The 15,116-nt window shown below is 46.4% G+C and overlaps 1 protein-coding gene across 1 annotated transcript in view; it reads right to left on the bottom strand.

Moving 5' to 3' along the window:
• Window positions 1-6,719: 6,719 nt before the first annotated feature.
• LOC608120 (protein FAM169B) overlaps window positions 6,720-15,116 on the bottom strand; it is an 87,573-nt gene continuing 79,176 nt past the window's right edge. The window contains exons 9-10 of the mRNA XM_038532720.1: window positions 10,938-11,026; window positions 6,720-9,481 (exon numbers count right to left, since the gene is read on the bottom strand). Coding sequence (XP_038388648.1) covers window positions 9,296-9,481; window positions 10,938-11,026 — 275 coding nt within the window. The 3' untranslated portion in view covers window positions 6,720-9,295. The remainder of the gene's footprint in view (window positions 9,482-10,937; window positions 11,027-15,116) is intronic.

Genomic DNA, 15,116 nt, shown 5'->3' with positions numbered 1-15,116 from the left:
ATAATTTGGCTAACTATTATTTGGGGGTGTGTTTGTGAGGGTGTTTCCAGATGAGATTAGCAATCAAATCAGTAGACTGAATAAACAAGATGATTCCCCCCAATTATTGGGCATCGTCCAATCCACTGAGGGCCTGAATAGAACAAAAAGGTGTAGAAAGAGAGCTCTCATTCATTCATTCTCTCTCTCCTTCCTTGCCTCCCTCCCTGCCTGACTGCATGAGCTGAGACATCAGTCTTCTCCCCTTAGACAGGGACTCACACTCTCATCACTCCTGGTTCTCCGCCCTTCAGACCCAGACTGGAATTTACACCAACTTTCCAGGTCTCCAGCTTGAAACCAGCAGATCCGGGGACTTCTCAGCCTCCACAATTGCCTGAGCCAATTCCTTATAATAAATCTGTTTATAGACAGAAAGATTGGGAAGTAGGTAAATGGAGAGGTGGATAAATACTTCATTAGTTCTTGTTCTCTGGAGAACCCTAATATAGCACCCTTAGCCTCCTACCCTCGCTGACATAAGATGTTATTCAAGAGCAAACGGACCCCTGGTGGCTTCCAGCATGCTCTTGCCTAACCATTTAGTCACCCCAGGTCCCAAACTTCCTCCATGATTATTTCCATGATGCTCTGGGCAGAGGAGATCCAGGCAGCCCTGGCGTGAGCCACAGCCACACTTGCATCTTTGCCTGCCATACCCTAACCAGCCAAACAGATGTATGGTAGAGTAAGTATCTGCAGAGAGACAGGAAAAGCCTTTAGAGCACCCACAGGGAGCCCCTCACTGTATGAAGATAGAAGCCTGCCCAAAGGTCTATGGCTTCCCACCTCCCCCACTTGGTGGGGGCAGAGATGGGCTAGGTCACAGTCCCCTGACTTTTGATACAACTTTCTCTCTTACTCAACCAAGAATACTCCCACTCCAAATTAAACAGGGTCAGCTAAGTTTCCTAGCTCCAAGAACAGAGGGTACAAACCCCTCAAAGGAACAATCTAGAAAATGGGACCAGATTGATAAAAGAGAAGTGGAGAAGCGAGTTCAAATCACAGTTGGATGGTGACCTGTCTCTAGGTGCATGGTCGCTGGGGTTTCCTGAACCCTTCTTCCAGGGGAGAATGCGAGGGGCTAGCAGAACTGGGAGGGAGCATGGCGGCAGGGGCCTGGATGGAGGAGCCACCAAGGGGCCTGGGACCTGCATTCCTCCCCTTTGAGCTTTGCTCCTTGATCAGTAAATGAGCCCTGGAGCCCCCTACAGTGGTGCACAGAAGGAAGGGAATGTGCTGAGTAAGAAAAATAAAATGCCATCAAACACCAAAAATGAGTCTGGCTGGAAGAGTCCTTCCCTGGGGGACACCTTTAAAGAGAGAGAATTGAAATCAAGATCTTGAAGAGGTATGTGCATCCCCCTGTTCACTGCAGCGTTATTTATAATAGCCATGACATGGAAACAAAGCCCCTGTCAACAGACGAACAGATAAGAAATGTAGAATATACATGCAATGGTATATTATTCAGCCTTAAAAAGGCTGAATCCTGTGATCTGCAGTAACATGGATGAAACTGGAGAACATTCGCTGAGTGAAAGAAGCCAGACACAGAAAGATAAATACTGCAGGATGCCAGGTATATGTGTATGTGGCATCTAATATTGAATCAAACTCCTAGAAGCAGAGAACTGAATGCTGGTTACCAGGGGCTGGGGGAGGGGACAAGTGACATGAAATGAACAAGTTCTAGAGATCCAATATACAGCAGAGCACTTCCAGTCAACAATATTGTGTTATATGCTTAAAACTGGTGAAGAGGGAAGATCTTATGTTTTTATACCAATAAAAAGGGGCACAGGAAACTTTTGGAGGTGACAGGTCCATTACCCTGATATGGTGGTGATGTTTGCACAGGTGTGTGCATATGTACAAATTTATCAAATTGTATGCACTAAAGATGTGGCTTCTCGTGTGTCAGTTAGGAACACTTGGTCCTTTAAAAGAGTGATGTGAGCCCCTCTTGAGAAGAAGTCTCAACTGCATGGTCTGTCTTGTCACATCACCGGAATTCAGGGGCTAGAGTGGCAAACTAGCTCCACAATGAAACCGATTCAGAGGCAGGTAAGGCATTCTGCACTGCTGTTTCTTTCACGTATAAAGCTCAGTGTTCTCAACTCTGGGAACCCAGAAGCTGAAGAAGCTCAGCCTGCCCACCCCCCACCCTCCACCCCCAGCCACACTGGGCCTCTTCAGCTTCTGCAGGTAGGCAGGTGTCCTCTGCCCTGAGACACCCAGCTGGGGGCTGCGTCCTGGGCTGAGCAGGTTTTGGTTTTGGTTTGTGCAAGGCTGCCATCGTGTGGCCGCCGCGGGTATTCTCAGAAAACTGCCCACAGACAGAGTTTCATGCCTTCTCCAAGTCTAGATTCAGATCACCCATCTTCTGCCACCAGCCAGAATGGGGGCTCAGGACACAGACTGAGAGGGTGAGTCTTCTCCACAGCACTTCCCAGGCCCTACTATGGACTTCAATTCCAGGCACACGGTGATTTCTCCTGTAAATGAGGAAGAACTTTCTCACCAGTCAGGACAATGGGAAGGTCCAAGATGTGAAGCCTCCCCAAGCACTGGCCTGGTCTCAGCGGGGTCATCCTGCAAGCCCCGCCCTAGTCTCAGAGCGGCACACAGTCCTAGGAGGTCCTCGAATCCTCGTTTGTGCAGGAACTGAACCAGCAGACTGAATGTTCAATCAAGAGCACTTTAAGGTACTCTGTCCAGCTCTCCTCAAGGTCTGAGCTCTTGGCTTGCTCTGAAGCCATAACTGATCAAGGCTGACACTATCTGAGCCTGCAGACACCCAGGATTTGAGAGCTACAGGCATCTGTTGGTCTGGGACAACGTTTTTCAACCCTGGTAATGACATTTCAGGCCAGCTAATTCTTGAGGTAACGAGGGCTGCCCTGGTGTTTTAGGACGTTGAGTGGCACCTCTGGCTTCTACCTGCTAGAAGTTCACTCCTTCACCCAATGGTGACAGCCAAAAAATGTCTCTGGACATGGCCAGATGTCACCAGGGGTACTCATTGGCACCAGTCTAGGGGTGTACCCATTTCCTGTTGCCTCTGTTAACAAATTACCCCCCAAGGCAAACATTCCTAACAGTGGGACCTCAGGCTGTGCAGCAAGCCTGTGAGAGAGAAATGGTGGCCTCCGGCTGTTGATAGCCCATGTCCCACTGGAGTTTTGGAAGACTGAGGGACTCGGCCAAGGAGCCTTCCCTGCCAGAGGGACATGACATAGAAGAGCGTGGGGACCCTAATTCTGCCATGCACTGAGGGTACTCGCTCAGAGTCAGGCTCTGTGACACATGTGAGGACACAGGGTATCAGTGAAGGGTGTGGAAATGAAATGACCAGGCCATTGGCTTTGAAGTCTGAAAAGCCAGACTCATTTGGGCAGGGATGGAGGGGGTGATAGAAACTCTCAGACTGGGGGACCCCAGAGTGGAAAAGAGAAATGTCCTATCCCAGCCCAGAGTTCCCAGAGAAGGAAAGGCCCCAAAGAGCAGCCTGAGCCCCAGGCTATGGGAGTCAACTTGGGGCACCAGGGCCCACCCCACATCAAAGCCACAAGGTCCCCAGTGGAAAAGCAAATCATTTCTAATGTGGCCAGGAGCAGCAACACATAGATTGTGAGGAAATGTGCAGGCCTCCGTATCACCTCCCAGTGGGGACTAGGTGAAGCACCAGCAGATGCCAGTGGGGCTACATGGCAAGAGTCCAGGTGTCGGAGGCCAGAGGTGTACCTCCTGACGCCCATATGGTGGGGTACCTGAGACCAGAGATTCTGATGGGCCAAATGTACACGTGAGTTGGTGCCCTCCTCACCAAGACCCCCTGCCCCAGGCAGCCCTACTGCAGGAGGCTGGAAAAGGCTCAAGTTCCTTTAAGTATGTTCCTTATAATGTTTCCCTATGTAGCTTATGTGGATTTAATGTATACAAACTTTCTAAAGTTACCTTATAAATAAAATACACACATTTGGAGATATATTTTTTTAATATTTATTTATTTATTTATTCATTCATTCATTCATTCATTCATTCATTCAGAGAGAGGCAGAGACACAGGCAGAGGGGGAGAAGCAGACTCCGTGCCGGAAGCCTGACGCGGGACTCGATCCCGGGTCCCCAGGATCACACCCTGGGCTGCAGGCGGCATTAAACCGCTGCGCCACCGGGGCTGCCCTGGAGATATATATATGACATGCTTCTTACCTGCCTCTGTTGGTAATCCAAGAATCCAGCAAACATTCCCCAAATCAAGGAAGTGTAGAGCCAAGAAGGAATAATAACCAACGGAGCCTATTCCTGCAATTCACAATGAGCCAGAAAGACGGTACCACAATCCACCAAAGGACACACCCTCTAATCCCATGAAATTTGAAGAGTCCAAGCACCCTGGGACCAAAGGAGCCATCTGCTCAGTGTCTGCCTCATGCAGCATCCATGAGCTGCCCACCAGCGAGTAGGTGCCATGAGTCAGGAGCAATGAAGGTCATAAAAGTTCACAAGCTCTGCAGCTCATCTGCACACCGCCAAGGGTCACTGCTGGAGAGGTTACCTTCTAGAAAGCCTGAAGAACATACTCAAGGAAGCATTTCAGTTGCTGGGCCGTTTGTAGGAGTTTTCTTACAGGAGATTACTCCTTCTGGTAGGGTCTCATTTGATGACAGGAAGTCCAGCTCCCTGGATGTTTGGTTGGGTGCTGGCTGGGCTTGCAGACCCTCCATGCCTGTTGCTGTGGTTTCCAGCTCCTTTCTCTTGCTTGACCACTGTGTTATTTTACACCCCATGTAAAATGGCAGAGGTGGAAGTGGAAGTGGAAGAGGAAGGTGGCCAAGGAATTTCATGGCTTCTCAACATGGAAACCTGGACCCCTAACTTCAAAACTTCCAGATACTGACCATCTCTCCCTAGAAAAAGAACTAAATCAAAATAAAAAATCTTATAATGCTTCTCACAGAAAATGGGGCTTTTAGAAATTGTCTCATAGTCTGTTGAGCCCTTAAGATTTCTGTAAGTATCCAACCAGTTGTATTTATTCCTTCCTCATCCCAAAGGACTGTGTTCCCAAAGACTTCCTAGAACAAAATATCTGATACTAAGATAGCTTAAAACCCCACTCCTTGGAAGAAAATCCATTCCAGAACCCAGTATACAACAATGAATGTCTGCCACCACTGCCAGACCCTGAACCCATAGGGCAAGTTTCTGCAGGACCATGGATTTTCAATATCTGGTTTCTTCCCATTTAGCATGTGTTTAAGGTTTATCCATGGTGTAGCACTACCAGTACTTCACTCCTTTTTATAGCTAAATAATATTCCATTGTATGGATATGCCACATTTTGTTTATCCATTTACCAACTGATGGGCTTTGGGTATGATTTCAGTTTGGGCTATTATAAATAATGTAGCTTTAAACATTTGTGTACGTTTTTATGAGGCCACAATTCTTCAGTTCTCTTGGTTATGTACCCAGAAGTCAATTTCTGGATCATGGTAAGCTTTAAGCTTTGGATAAAATAACCCACAAGGCAACACACCACTCACAGGACATGAGCCTGGGATCTAGAGATGGCTTTCTTCTAAGTAATGAATCCTTTGTGGATTTTTCTATATTCATTACAGAAACAAATTTCTCCTCAATAATTCCTTTTAGAGTACATTTTTAAGACACAATCATTATCACTCCCAACACCAAATGCGTAAACAACCAAAGAAAAGTAGATAAACTACACATCATCAAAATTCAAAATGCTGCACCTCAAATTACACCATCAAAAAAGTGAAGAGACAGGGACACCTGGGTGGCTCAGTTGGTTATGTCTCTACCTTCAGCTCAGGTCACAATACCAGGGTCCTGGGAGTGATCCTGGGGTCCTGGGATCGAGTTCCACATCGATCCAGCTTCCTGCATGGAGCCTGCTTCTCTCTCTGCCTATGTTTCTGCCTCTGTGTGTGTGTGTGTGTGTGTCGAATGAATGAATGAATGAATGAATGAATGAATGAATAAAATCTTTTTTTTTTTTTAAGTATCCAACTCTTGGTTTTGGCTCAGGTCACGATCTTATGGTCCTGAGATTGAGCCCTACGTCAGGCTCTGCACTCAGCATGGAGTCTGCTTGTTCCTCTCCATCTGCTCCTCCCTCCCCATAAATAAATAATTTTTAAAAAATCCTTAAAAACCATTACAGCAAGTGAAAGAAGGCAGACAGAAATGACCACTCATAGTATTATACTTGTAAGACATGTCCAAAACAGATCTATAGAAAGGCAAAGTATATTTGTGGTTGCCTAGAGCTGAGGGTGGATGGAAAGGGAGACTGCTAATAGGTATAGGGTATCTTTTTGGGATAATGATTGTAGTGTTGATTGCACAACTCTATAAATATACTAAAAAACATGAAATTATATATACTTCAAATGAAAATGTTATGGTTTGTAAATTACTGATTTAAGAAAAACAACACACCACGTGTACGCTCACACATACACACAAACACTTTATAGACACTCCCCTCACAAGCTACATGGAAGGGAACCCTGCACAAGGCCCCAGACCAAACTGGACTGTGTCACTGGCTGGAGAGGGTGTTGCTTGGAGCGCCAGTGTGTTTTCTTTAACTCTGCAAGGTTTGTTTTTGCATCTGTAAATGAACTACACCAACACATCAGTTCTTCTCCCTTGGGAGGATGCTTTTATTGAACAGTAACTTCATGAAACCCCTGAGATATTTTCATCAGTTCATTTCCAGGTAAACACAAAGTACTAGCCATTCGTCCTGAACAATGCCAAGTTCACAGCATCCATTTTGTCACACAATGAAGAGCATTACACGTGGAGCACCCCTTGACTGCAGATGCCACTGATGAGTCTACTTTTATGGTTTGTCCCTCCTTCACAAGGGGCCCAAAGGCACTGAGAGATTTCATGGTCTTCATATGGAGCTCTAAGCTCTATTTCCTTCCATTGGACTTTTCCCTCTTTCTAATGGGTGTAAGACAACAACTCCAGGGGAACACTCTAGAAGAGACTCTTCCAGAGAGAAGAGTCTGAGTCCAGTAAACACATTTCACTTATCTGTACATTGCCAGTACCCAGCACAGAGCCCAGTCCCAAGCAAGCATGCTAAATATTTGTTGTACAACAGGGTGGGGGATGGATGGATGGATGGATGGATGGATGGATGGATGGATGGATGGGTTGGTGGAGAGATGGAGAAATAAACAAATGGGCAGATGTGGGCAGATGTGGGCAGATGGATGTACAGACAGGTGGGTGGATGGACAGATGGATGGATGGATGGATGGATGTCAGAAGGATGGACAGACAGGCAGATGAGTATATGGATAAATGAATGGAAGGATGAACAGATGGACAGATGCGTGGGTGGACAGATGGATGAGTAAATAAGTAACAGAGGTCCCATCACACGTGTCCTCTGACCACTAGGGGAGCAGCAGTGAGTATCTTGCCAGCACATGGGGCTGGTGGTCTCCTCCCCATCCCCAGGCTCCAGGATGAGCTTTACGGCACCCCTAAAAAGCTGAAACTGTTATTCCATCCATCTCCAGCATTTAACAGAGGAGCAGAAGAGGAGATCTGCTACCACTCATTCCCCACACAGTTACTGAAGACCAGGTCTACACTGGCACTGAGGAAACAAGAAGCAAATGAGCAGACCCAGGGCTGGTCCTGCTGGTGGCTCATGGGAGTCACAGCCAAGTGCCCAGGGTCTTGAGGCCATGTAGGAAGGGGAGGAGGAGGTAGGTGGTCAGGAAGGGACACTGAAGCTGAGATTAGATGCCTCAGTAGGAATCAGGCTGACAAGTTGTGTGTCTGTGTGTGCACAGGCACACACAACCACAGCTGGGATGGGGGAGAGATGGCAGGAAGAAAGAGAGAGAGAGAGAGAAGGAGGAGGACACAGAGAGAGAGAGAGACAGAAGGACAGAGGGAGAGAAGGACAGGCATGTGCCCCAGGCAGAGTGAGCGGGTGAGTGCTGACCCTGGAGCAAGAGCACAGGTGTGTCTGAGGAAAGGGAAGCCCAGGCAGCTGGGATACAGAAAGCAAGGAAGGCGCCCAGAGATGGGAACTGAGTCTTCAGGGCCCTAGGTAGCCCCAGAGACAGTGATAAAGCCATCGAGGAGTGTCCTCAGGGATAAGGTCAAATTTGCATTCACCCACAAGTAGGGGCTGGGACTGGGCTGCCTGCCCCAAGAGGACCCAGGCAGCTTTCATTGGTTGGAATCCTACTGAACACTGGTGAGACTAGGCCAGCTGCAGAGAAAGCCCTACCACAGCTTCCAGGGAGCAGGCTCTGGGGCCTCATGAAGCAGCCCAGACTGTGCCTTACCCTGTGAAGCCTGCTTGCCTGCCCTCACGGGGTCTTCCAGACTGGGTCCTTGGCTCAGCTCAGAATCCCCAACGGTGGCCAAGTATGTGCCGCGAGCAGGGTGGTGTAGATAGCTGAGGAGGCCACTGTCTCGCTAGGTGCAGGCAGGCCATTAGCTCTACAGTCACTTTTACCAGTACAAGCCTTTTCCCTAGAGGCATCAATATGCTGGAAGAGCCATCAGCACAAAGTTCCCTCCAGTGGCTTCCCCTCTGAATGGGGTTATGGCTATGATCCTGATGTCCCCCGGAACCCACTCTGAGTGCCTCCTGTATACCAGGCCAGATGTGAGTGAGGGTGTACATCAGCAGGCAGTCCCAGCCACTGCCCTCAGGGAGCTCCCGATATGGCAAAAGCTTCTCTGGAAAAGATTCTTCTCCCCAGAAACCCTTCTGGTGTCTATGGTCTCATGATGACATCTGAGCTGGCATGGGCAGACCTGAGACAGATTGCTGCAGTGCAGACCTGAAGGGGCATGGCCCTTTTCAGAGTTTCCTTGTGTGAAAGAAGGTTCAAGCGGTTCCAGTACCATCTTTACAAATTCATCCTGAATCACAGAAACCTATCAGGTTTAACAAACGCACTTCTGAAATCAAAGCTCGGGAAAAGAACTGTCTGTACCTGTTGAGATCTCTGTGCTTGAAGACTGAAGCACTCTCCCAGGCTTCCTCTCACCCGGGCCCCCCAAAAAGCCTGAGGTAGGCAGGGTCTATGCCCTAGCTTTTCTCCTCAAAGGGCAAGGCAGAGGCTGGCTCCTGGCCACCCACGGAGTGACAGAGGCAGCCCTCACACTCATATCCCCTGGGGCCCAGAGAGGCCACTCCCCAAGACTCAGGCTGCCCTCTTCGAGTTAAGAGCTGGGCCGCATGTGCTTCTGCTGGGACTCCCAGGCTAGCCCCACATCCATCACAGTCCTCTTGGCCTCTTTCTCCTCTGGCTCGGCCCAGCGGGCTGGTCTAAGCCGCCCCACGGCTGCTTCTTTCACTCCGCAGTCTTGATCACTCTTTGTCTGTTCCGGTTCTCCGCTGGTTCTCTCCTGAATCAAAAAAGAATCAACCAAGCTTTCCAACACATGGTGTAATGGGCCTGCCAGTGTCCTGGCCAGGCCAGGCCCTTGCACATGCTGTGTGCTCAGATTCAGAACAGACAAGCCAGGTTCAAACACCCCAGCCAGCTACGGAGACACTGTATTTTGTTCATAAGATTCTCTGAGTTATGTATTTACTGGTGGGAACGTATTTCCTGACAGGAACTGAAGAGCCCAGCCCATGGAGATCAGAGAAAGAGCAAAGCAAGGAAGCTCTACTTTTCAAAGGTGGTGTTCTTATGACTAATGATATGGACTTCCCCAGACACGTGCCCATGGGTGTGACATCACACCGAACCTCTCCTGCTTCTCTAACAGCCTTCAAGGTTTAAAAGGAAAGTCAGAGAGGGGCAGCTGGGTGGCTCACTGGTTGAGCATCTGCCTTTGGCTCAGGTCATGATCCCAGGGTCCTGGGATTGAGTCCCACTTCGGGCTCCCCACAGGGAGCCTGCTTCTCCCTCTGCCTATGTCTCTGCCTCTCTCTGTGTGTCTCTCATGAATAAATAAATAAAATCTTAAAAGAAAAAAAAAAAAAACATGAAAGTCCTAGATCAGCAAAGAGGCAAAGCACAATACTTGCAATTCAGTGGCCTGGTAGGGCCATATATTAGCCCCTTTTTCCATTGCAAACCAAGGAAAATGAAAGCCCTCCTCTGCCAGCTTTTCTAAAACAATCCAGCACTTACTAGGATATATTATGCCTTTGATGTTGAGTCTTCTATCCCAGTACCACCTACTTTCCAAAATAAGCAACATTGCTCACAAGCTGCAATTGTAAGTTTTGGAGTTTAAAATCATTAACTCTTTAGGAATTCAAGAGCAAAGACGCTTTTGTCATCTGAATTACCTTGCATGGCGAGTATCTGCCTGGGCTTTAGGGAATTGCTTAATGGAATCACACCACTTCCAATCTTATGAAACACTGAACAGACAATGGGCCACTAAGAAATACTTAGCAGCCATCCTTATCCATAGTTTCTCTTCTCTCATCACTCTGGGTTCTATGATAACCTAATGCCATATTCCATTTTCTAGCATATGGGCTTGAGGGGCAGAGTAGGAGAGAAAGAAATTTGTCCACACATTTGCTCTGCTTGAAAGATGCTGGTCCGTGGCAGAATGTGAAATTCAGATTTTTCAATATTTCCTTAACAATGCAAGGCTACAGCTGATTCCCATGTGTCCCGTTTAGTTCTGGCTTTGTTAGAGCTTGTCTAGCTTCAAGAAGAGCCTCTCCTCATACTGCAGTACAGAGACTCTAAGTCAACAGCCCACAGCGACGGAGAAGCCCACAGCCAAGGTTATTAGGAAGATGCTTTGCAAGTTTAGAGCTTCACTAAACAAGCACAACATGATTGCTAAGAAAACAAAACCCATTCCTAGAATGACACATTCACCACTGTACCTTCTTGTCATCTTGAGATGGTCTGGGCCCATCATCTGGAGAAGTCCGCCCATGATGGCTCATGTCCTCCTTGGAATTTCCTGGGTGAGCTGCCCTCCCCAACCAAGAAAGCAGGATAAGCAAACAGGGGTGGTTCCAAGGGAGTGGACAATCGAAAGATTAATAATACACTTGGGACCCCTCCAAAAGCACTGATCACCACAACCCAATTCCATCTTCTTGACTTTCACTGTGATATCTGCTACAGCACCTTCCGGAGGACGGGGAAACCTGCCAGGTTTGGGCAGACGTGAAGCGATGGCTCTACTCAAGGGTTTCTGATCTGGAATTTGATCTTTTCTTCCAATTATTCAGATGTTAAATGGAGTCAGTTTCTAGTTATATTCCTTTGCTCACTAGAATTTTTACTTGAAAGAGAGCCCATAATCACTCTTTTTAATTCAGCCCCCCACTCCCTCTTACCAAATCAGCCCCAACTTGAAAAGGGATGATTTTCTTATCCCACTGTGTACTTCCCTAGGCCCCAAAATCCGTGTGTGTGTGTGTGTGTGTGTGTGTGTTGGAAGAGTGTTCAGATCCTTTAGGAAAAAAATATTCAGTTTTCCATTTGAGCCAAAAATGTAAATGAAACACATTTTTCAGGGCACCCGGGTGGCTCAGTTGGTTAGGCATCTATCCGACTGTTGATCTCAGCTCAGGTCTTGATCTCAGAGTGGTAAGTTCCATGCTGGGCATGGAACACACTTAAAAAAAAAATAAGAAACACACTTTTCAAATAAGAATATATTATTTAGTTGTTACCTATATACATAAATTTTAAAATCTATTTATAGACTTTATGAATTAGCCAACTTTGGTTTGGCAAAACTGAATCATAAGCATTTAAAAATACCAGCTTACTTTAGTGCTCTCTCAGAGTTTCTATATAATGCAGTAATGGTTGCCCACGTACTTCTCTGTAAAAATGCAAACTCATAAATGAGTTCAGACTCAGTCAGCCTCAGTATCCTTATCACCTTTGCCAGTGGCCCAACACTGGTAGATCCTCCATTATAGTAATCTGTTGAATGAATGAGATAATACGTGAACGTATGAATGAAAGAATGAATGAGAGAATGAAGTAGGCAATCCCTTATTTCCTACCCTTCCTGATGTGTAAGGCTATGTGTTTACGTGGTATGGACTAAAGCATGATAGAGACTACCAAATACTTGCTCATATTTTATTCCTAACCAATAAAGGTTCAATAATTTTTTTAAATGAATGCTCTAATTTGGAAGCACCAGGATAAGACTCTGAGAAGCAACAACACAGGTGGGTCAAAGTAAGTTACCATCCAGGAGTTGCCATCCAGGACGCAGTAGATGACAATAGCCACGAGAGGGAGCCACACAACCTTTCAAAAGAGCAGCATTAGGAAAAACCCATCCAGTATGGTGGTTCTCCTCTCAGCACTTCCCCACCACAGCTCATTGCCATAAAACTGCTATTACTACTGCACTGTATAATGTCCAACTCATCATCAGAACAAGGTGAGATGAGGCTAGAGTTGCAGTTTTCTAAGATTCAGACTTTTAGAAAAATGACCCCACCTCCCCAGCTCATATATTTCACATCTTTTTATGTACACTGTAGCATTAAAAATTAAATGTAAATAGAAGAAAATTATTTTCCCTACGGATGATGTTTGAATATATTAAAAATCCACCTGGAAAAAAAGCAAAACTATAACCTAAGGAATGAAAAAAAATAATTTTTAAAGCTGTGTGCAATTACTTCCTGCCTCCAGCCACATTTTTGTAACTTTCCACTGTTGGAGCATTCAATTTCACCTCCTCCATTACAAAAACCTAAAGCATGTGCAAGCTAAATGAGAAGTCACACTAGATAGAATTATGATCCTATTGGTCAAGTTTCAAAGGCTTCATATGTAACTGAGTGTAGGAAGAAAAAACTTTCCCACAAACTCCTTCTCTCAAAAGTTCTGAAAACCCTGTAAATATTTTCAGGGCCATTATAAGCCACAGATGTTATCAACAGGCAAGATCCATGCAAACTTTAAAAGACCTAGTCCATAAAGGACTCTGCCTCAAAAATAGGTTTCGAAACTTTTGAAAAGAGCACAAGTTAATTTCCCTTTGGAATGATGTAAAATGTCCATGCCTTACTTAGAATGTAAAAAGCAATTGGCTCTGCTGGGCTTCTTGCTTACAGTTCTATTTCTACAGCACATGAAATTGTAGGAAACCTCCAAAATAACAGTCAGAAATAAAGGAACAAAAGATAGAACTTGAAAAACAGAACAATTCAAGAAAGCAACTCTAAGAATAACAGACTGATTAAAAACTAAAATTAAATTAAATGGCTATGTTAGGGATGCCTGGGTGGTTGAGTTGGTTAATCAGTTAAGCATTTGCCTTCAGCTTGGGTCATGATCCTGGAGTCCTGGGATTGAGCCCTGCATTGGACTCCCTGCTCAGTGGGGAGTCTGCTTCTCCCTCTGCTTCTCTTCCTCACTCATCCTCTCTTTCTCGCTGTCTCTGTCTCTCAAATAAAAATAAATAAAATCTTTAATTAAATAAATAAATGGCTGTGTGAGATTTCCAGGCAAGAGATGATTCCAGAACCTACACTGTTTGGTGACCTGTGGGAAAACCTAATGGGCTAACACTTGCAGATTTCCATGAAGGCAGAGACTAAAAACTGAGACACTGCAGAGCATCTGGGCAAATCTGTGATTGCATTTGCAGCCCCCACTCACCAACCCGGAAAAAAACCTGAAATGTCAGTGCTGACAAAATTGTTACACGATGAAGCTGGCTGGCTGAAAACCTTCCCAAGTGAATTAAAATCCTGACTGCTGGCCCTGGGGGGAGACAGAAGTTGTGGGTGAAACTGGGAACTAGCTATGATTTATACAAGGAGTGAAAAGACCATAATTTAGATTTTTTTTTAAATTATATAGTTTCAGTAATCTAATTATATCCTAATTATAATGATGACCCTTCTTTCTTCAAAAGACTCAAAGCATGCTTCTGGAACATTCTCTGTGAAAGTCCCCTCATTTGCTGTTTTAAAGAGAGAGTTGGCAAATCTCACAGTGAGTTAAAGTGACAGGTCTGGCATCTGACTCCCAGCTCAGTTTCCTGTGACCAGACCACACCAACTTTCAGCTCTTGAAATAACCCCCAGAGGAATTCTCCGAGGAAAGCAGTCTCCCCAGTTATGCCAAAACATCCTCCCCTTGCTTGCCCACCCCCCACCCCCCGGCCTGTGCAATTTCCATATTATTTCCACATTCTGATATGCAAACCTTTCTTCTTTTTTCATTCCCAGCCAAGGAACTGTAACGTCCAAGACACAAAGGCCTCGTCCATGTGGGAGCTGCAGGCTCATTTGTGAAGCTCCTCGATAAACCCGTTGAGCTTACTGAGTGGTGATCCGGGCCAGCTCCCCCTTCATTTCTAACTGTGGATGCCACAGGGCAAGTCACTTAACCGCCTCATTAGGATCACAGTCACAGCCCTGCCAGTGGCCTCTTTCCCAGGTGCCTGGTCACCCCATTAATATCTGTAAAGATCCATTAAACCTTCTAGCTGAAAGGCACCATAAAAGCAAAACCTATCACTGTTATCATCAATAAACTCCAAGGCGCTCTTTCTTCCCTGTCACGACCTAAAGTAAATCAGTTATCCACTGTCCCCTAATGAGCTACCTGCAGCCTGGGAAATGGCATTTCATGCTGACAGGAGCTTTCTTTCCCAGGAGGGAAGAAAAGCCAGCGCTTTTCACTTTGGCCAGTGAACTTAAACTGTGAGACCCTCCCGCGCCTCCCACCCATACACGGCACCTGCAGCCTTGCCCCCAGGGGCCCTCGCCATGAGCAGGGGGCTGAGAACCACCAACAATGTGCAGTCCAAATCACCCACGTGGAAGAGGTGGAAGGCACACTGTTGAAAAGCAACTTGGGGAACCAGACACAACTGCATCTGGTCTTCCCACCTGTTGCCTCCCATCAGGACCCTCCATCAAAATCCCTGCAAACTCACCGTGGGGCTCTAACTGAGGACAAAACCCCAAACTGAGGACAATGTGTCTGTAAGAGGGGCTGCCCAAATCAACATCTCCACACAGCAGCATACTATGCTGCCAATAAAAAGGACAGAAAGGGGACACCTG

This window comes from Canis lupus, chromosome 3, assembly GCF_011100685.1.
Source record: "Canis lupus familiaris isolate Mischka breed German Shepherd chromosome 3, alternate assembly UU_Cfam_GSD_1.0, whole genome shotgun sequence".
Classification (NCBI taxonomy): domain Eukaryota; kingdom Metazoa; phylum Chordata; class Mammalia; order Carnivora; family Canidae; genus Canis; species Canis lupus.
The sequence above is the reverse complement of the archived record's forward strand: the minus strand, read 5'-3'. Positions and strand labels throughout refer to the sequence as shown.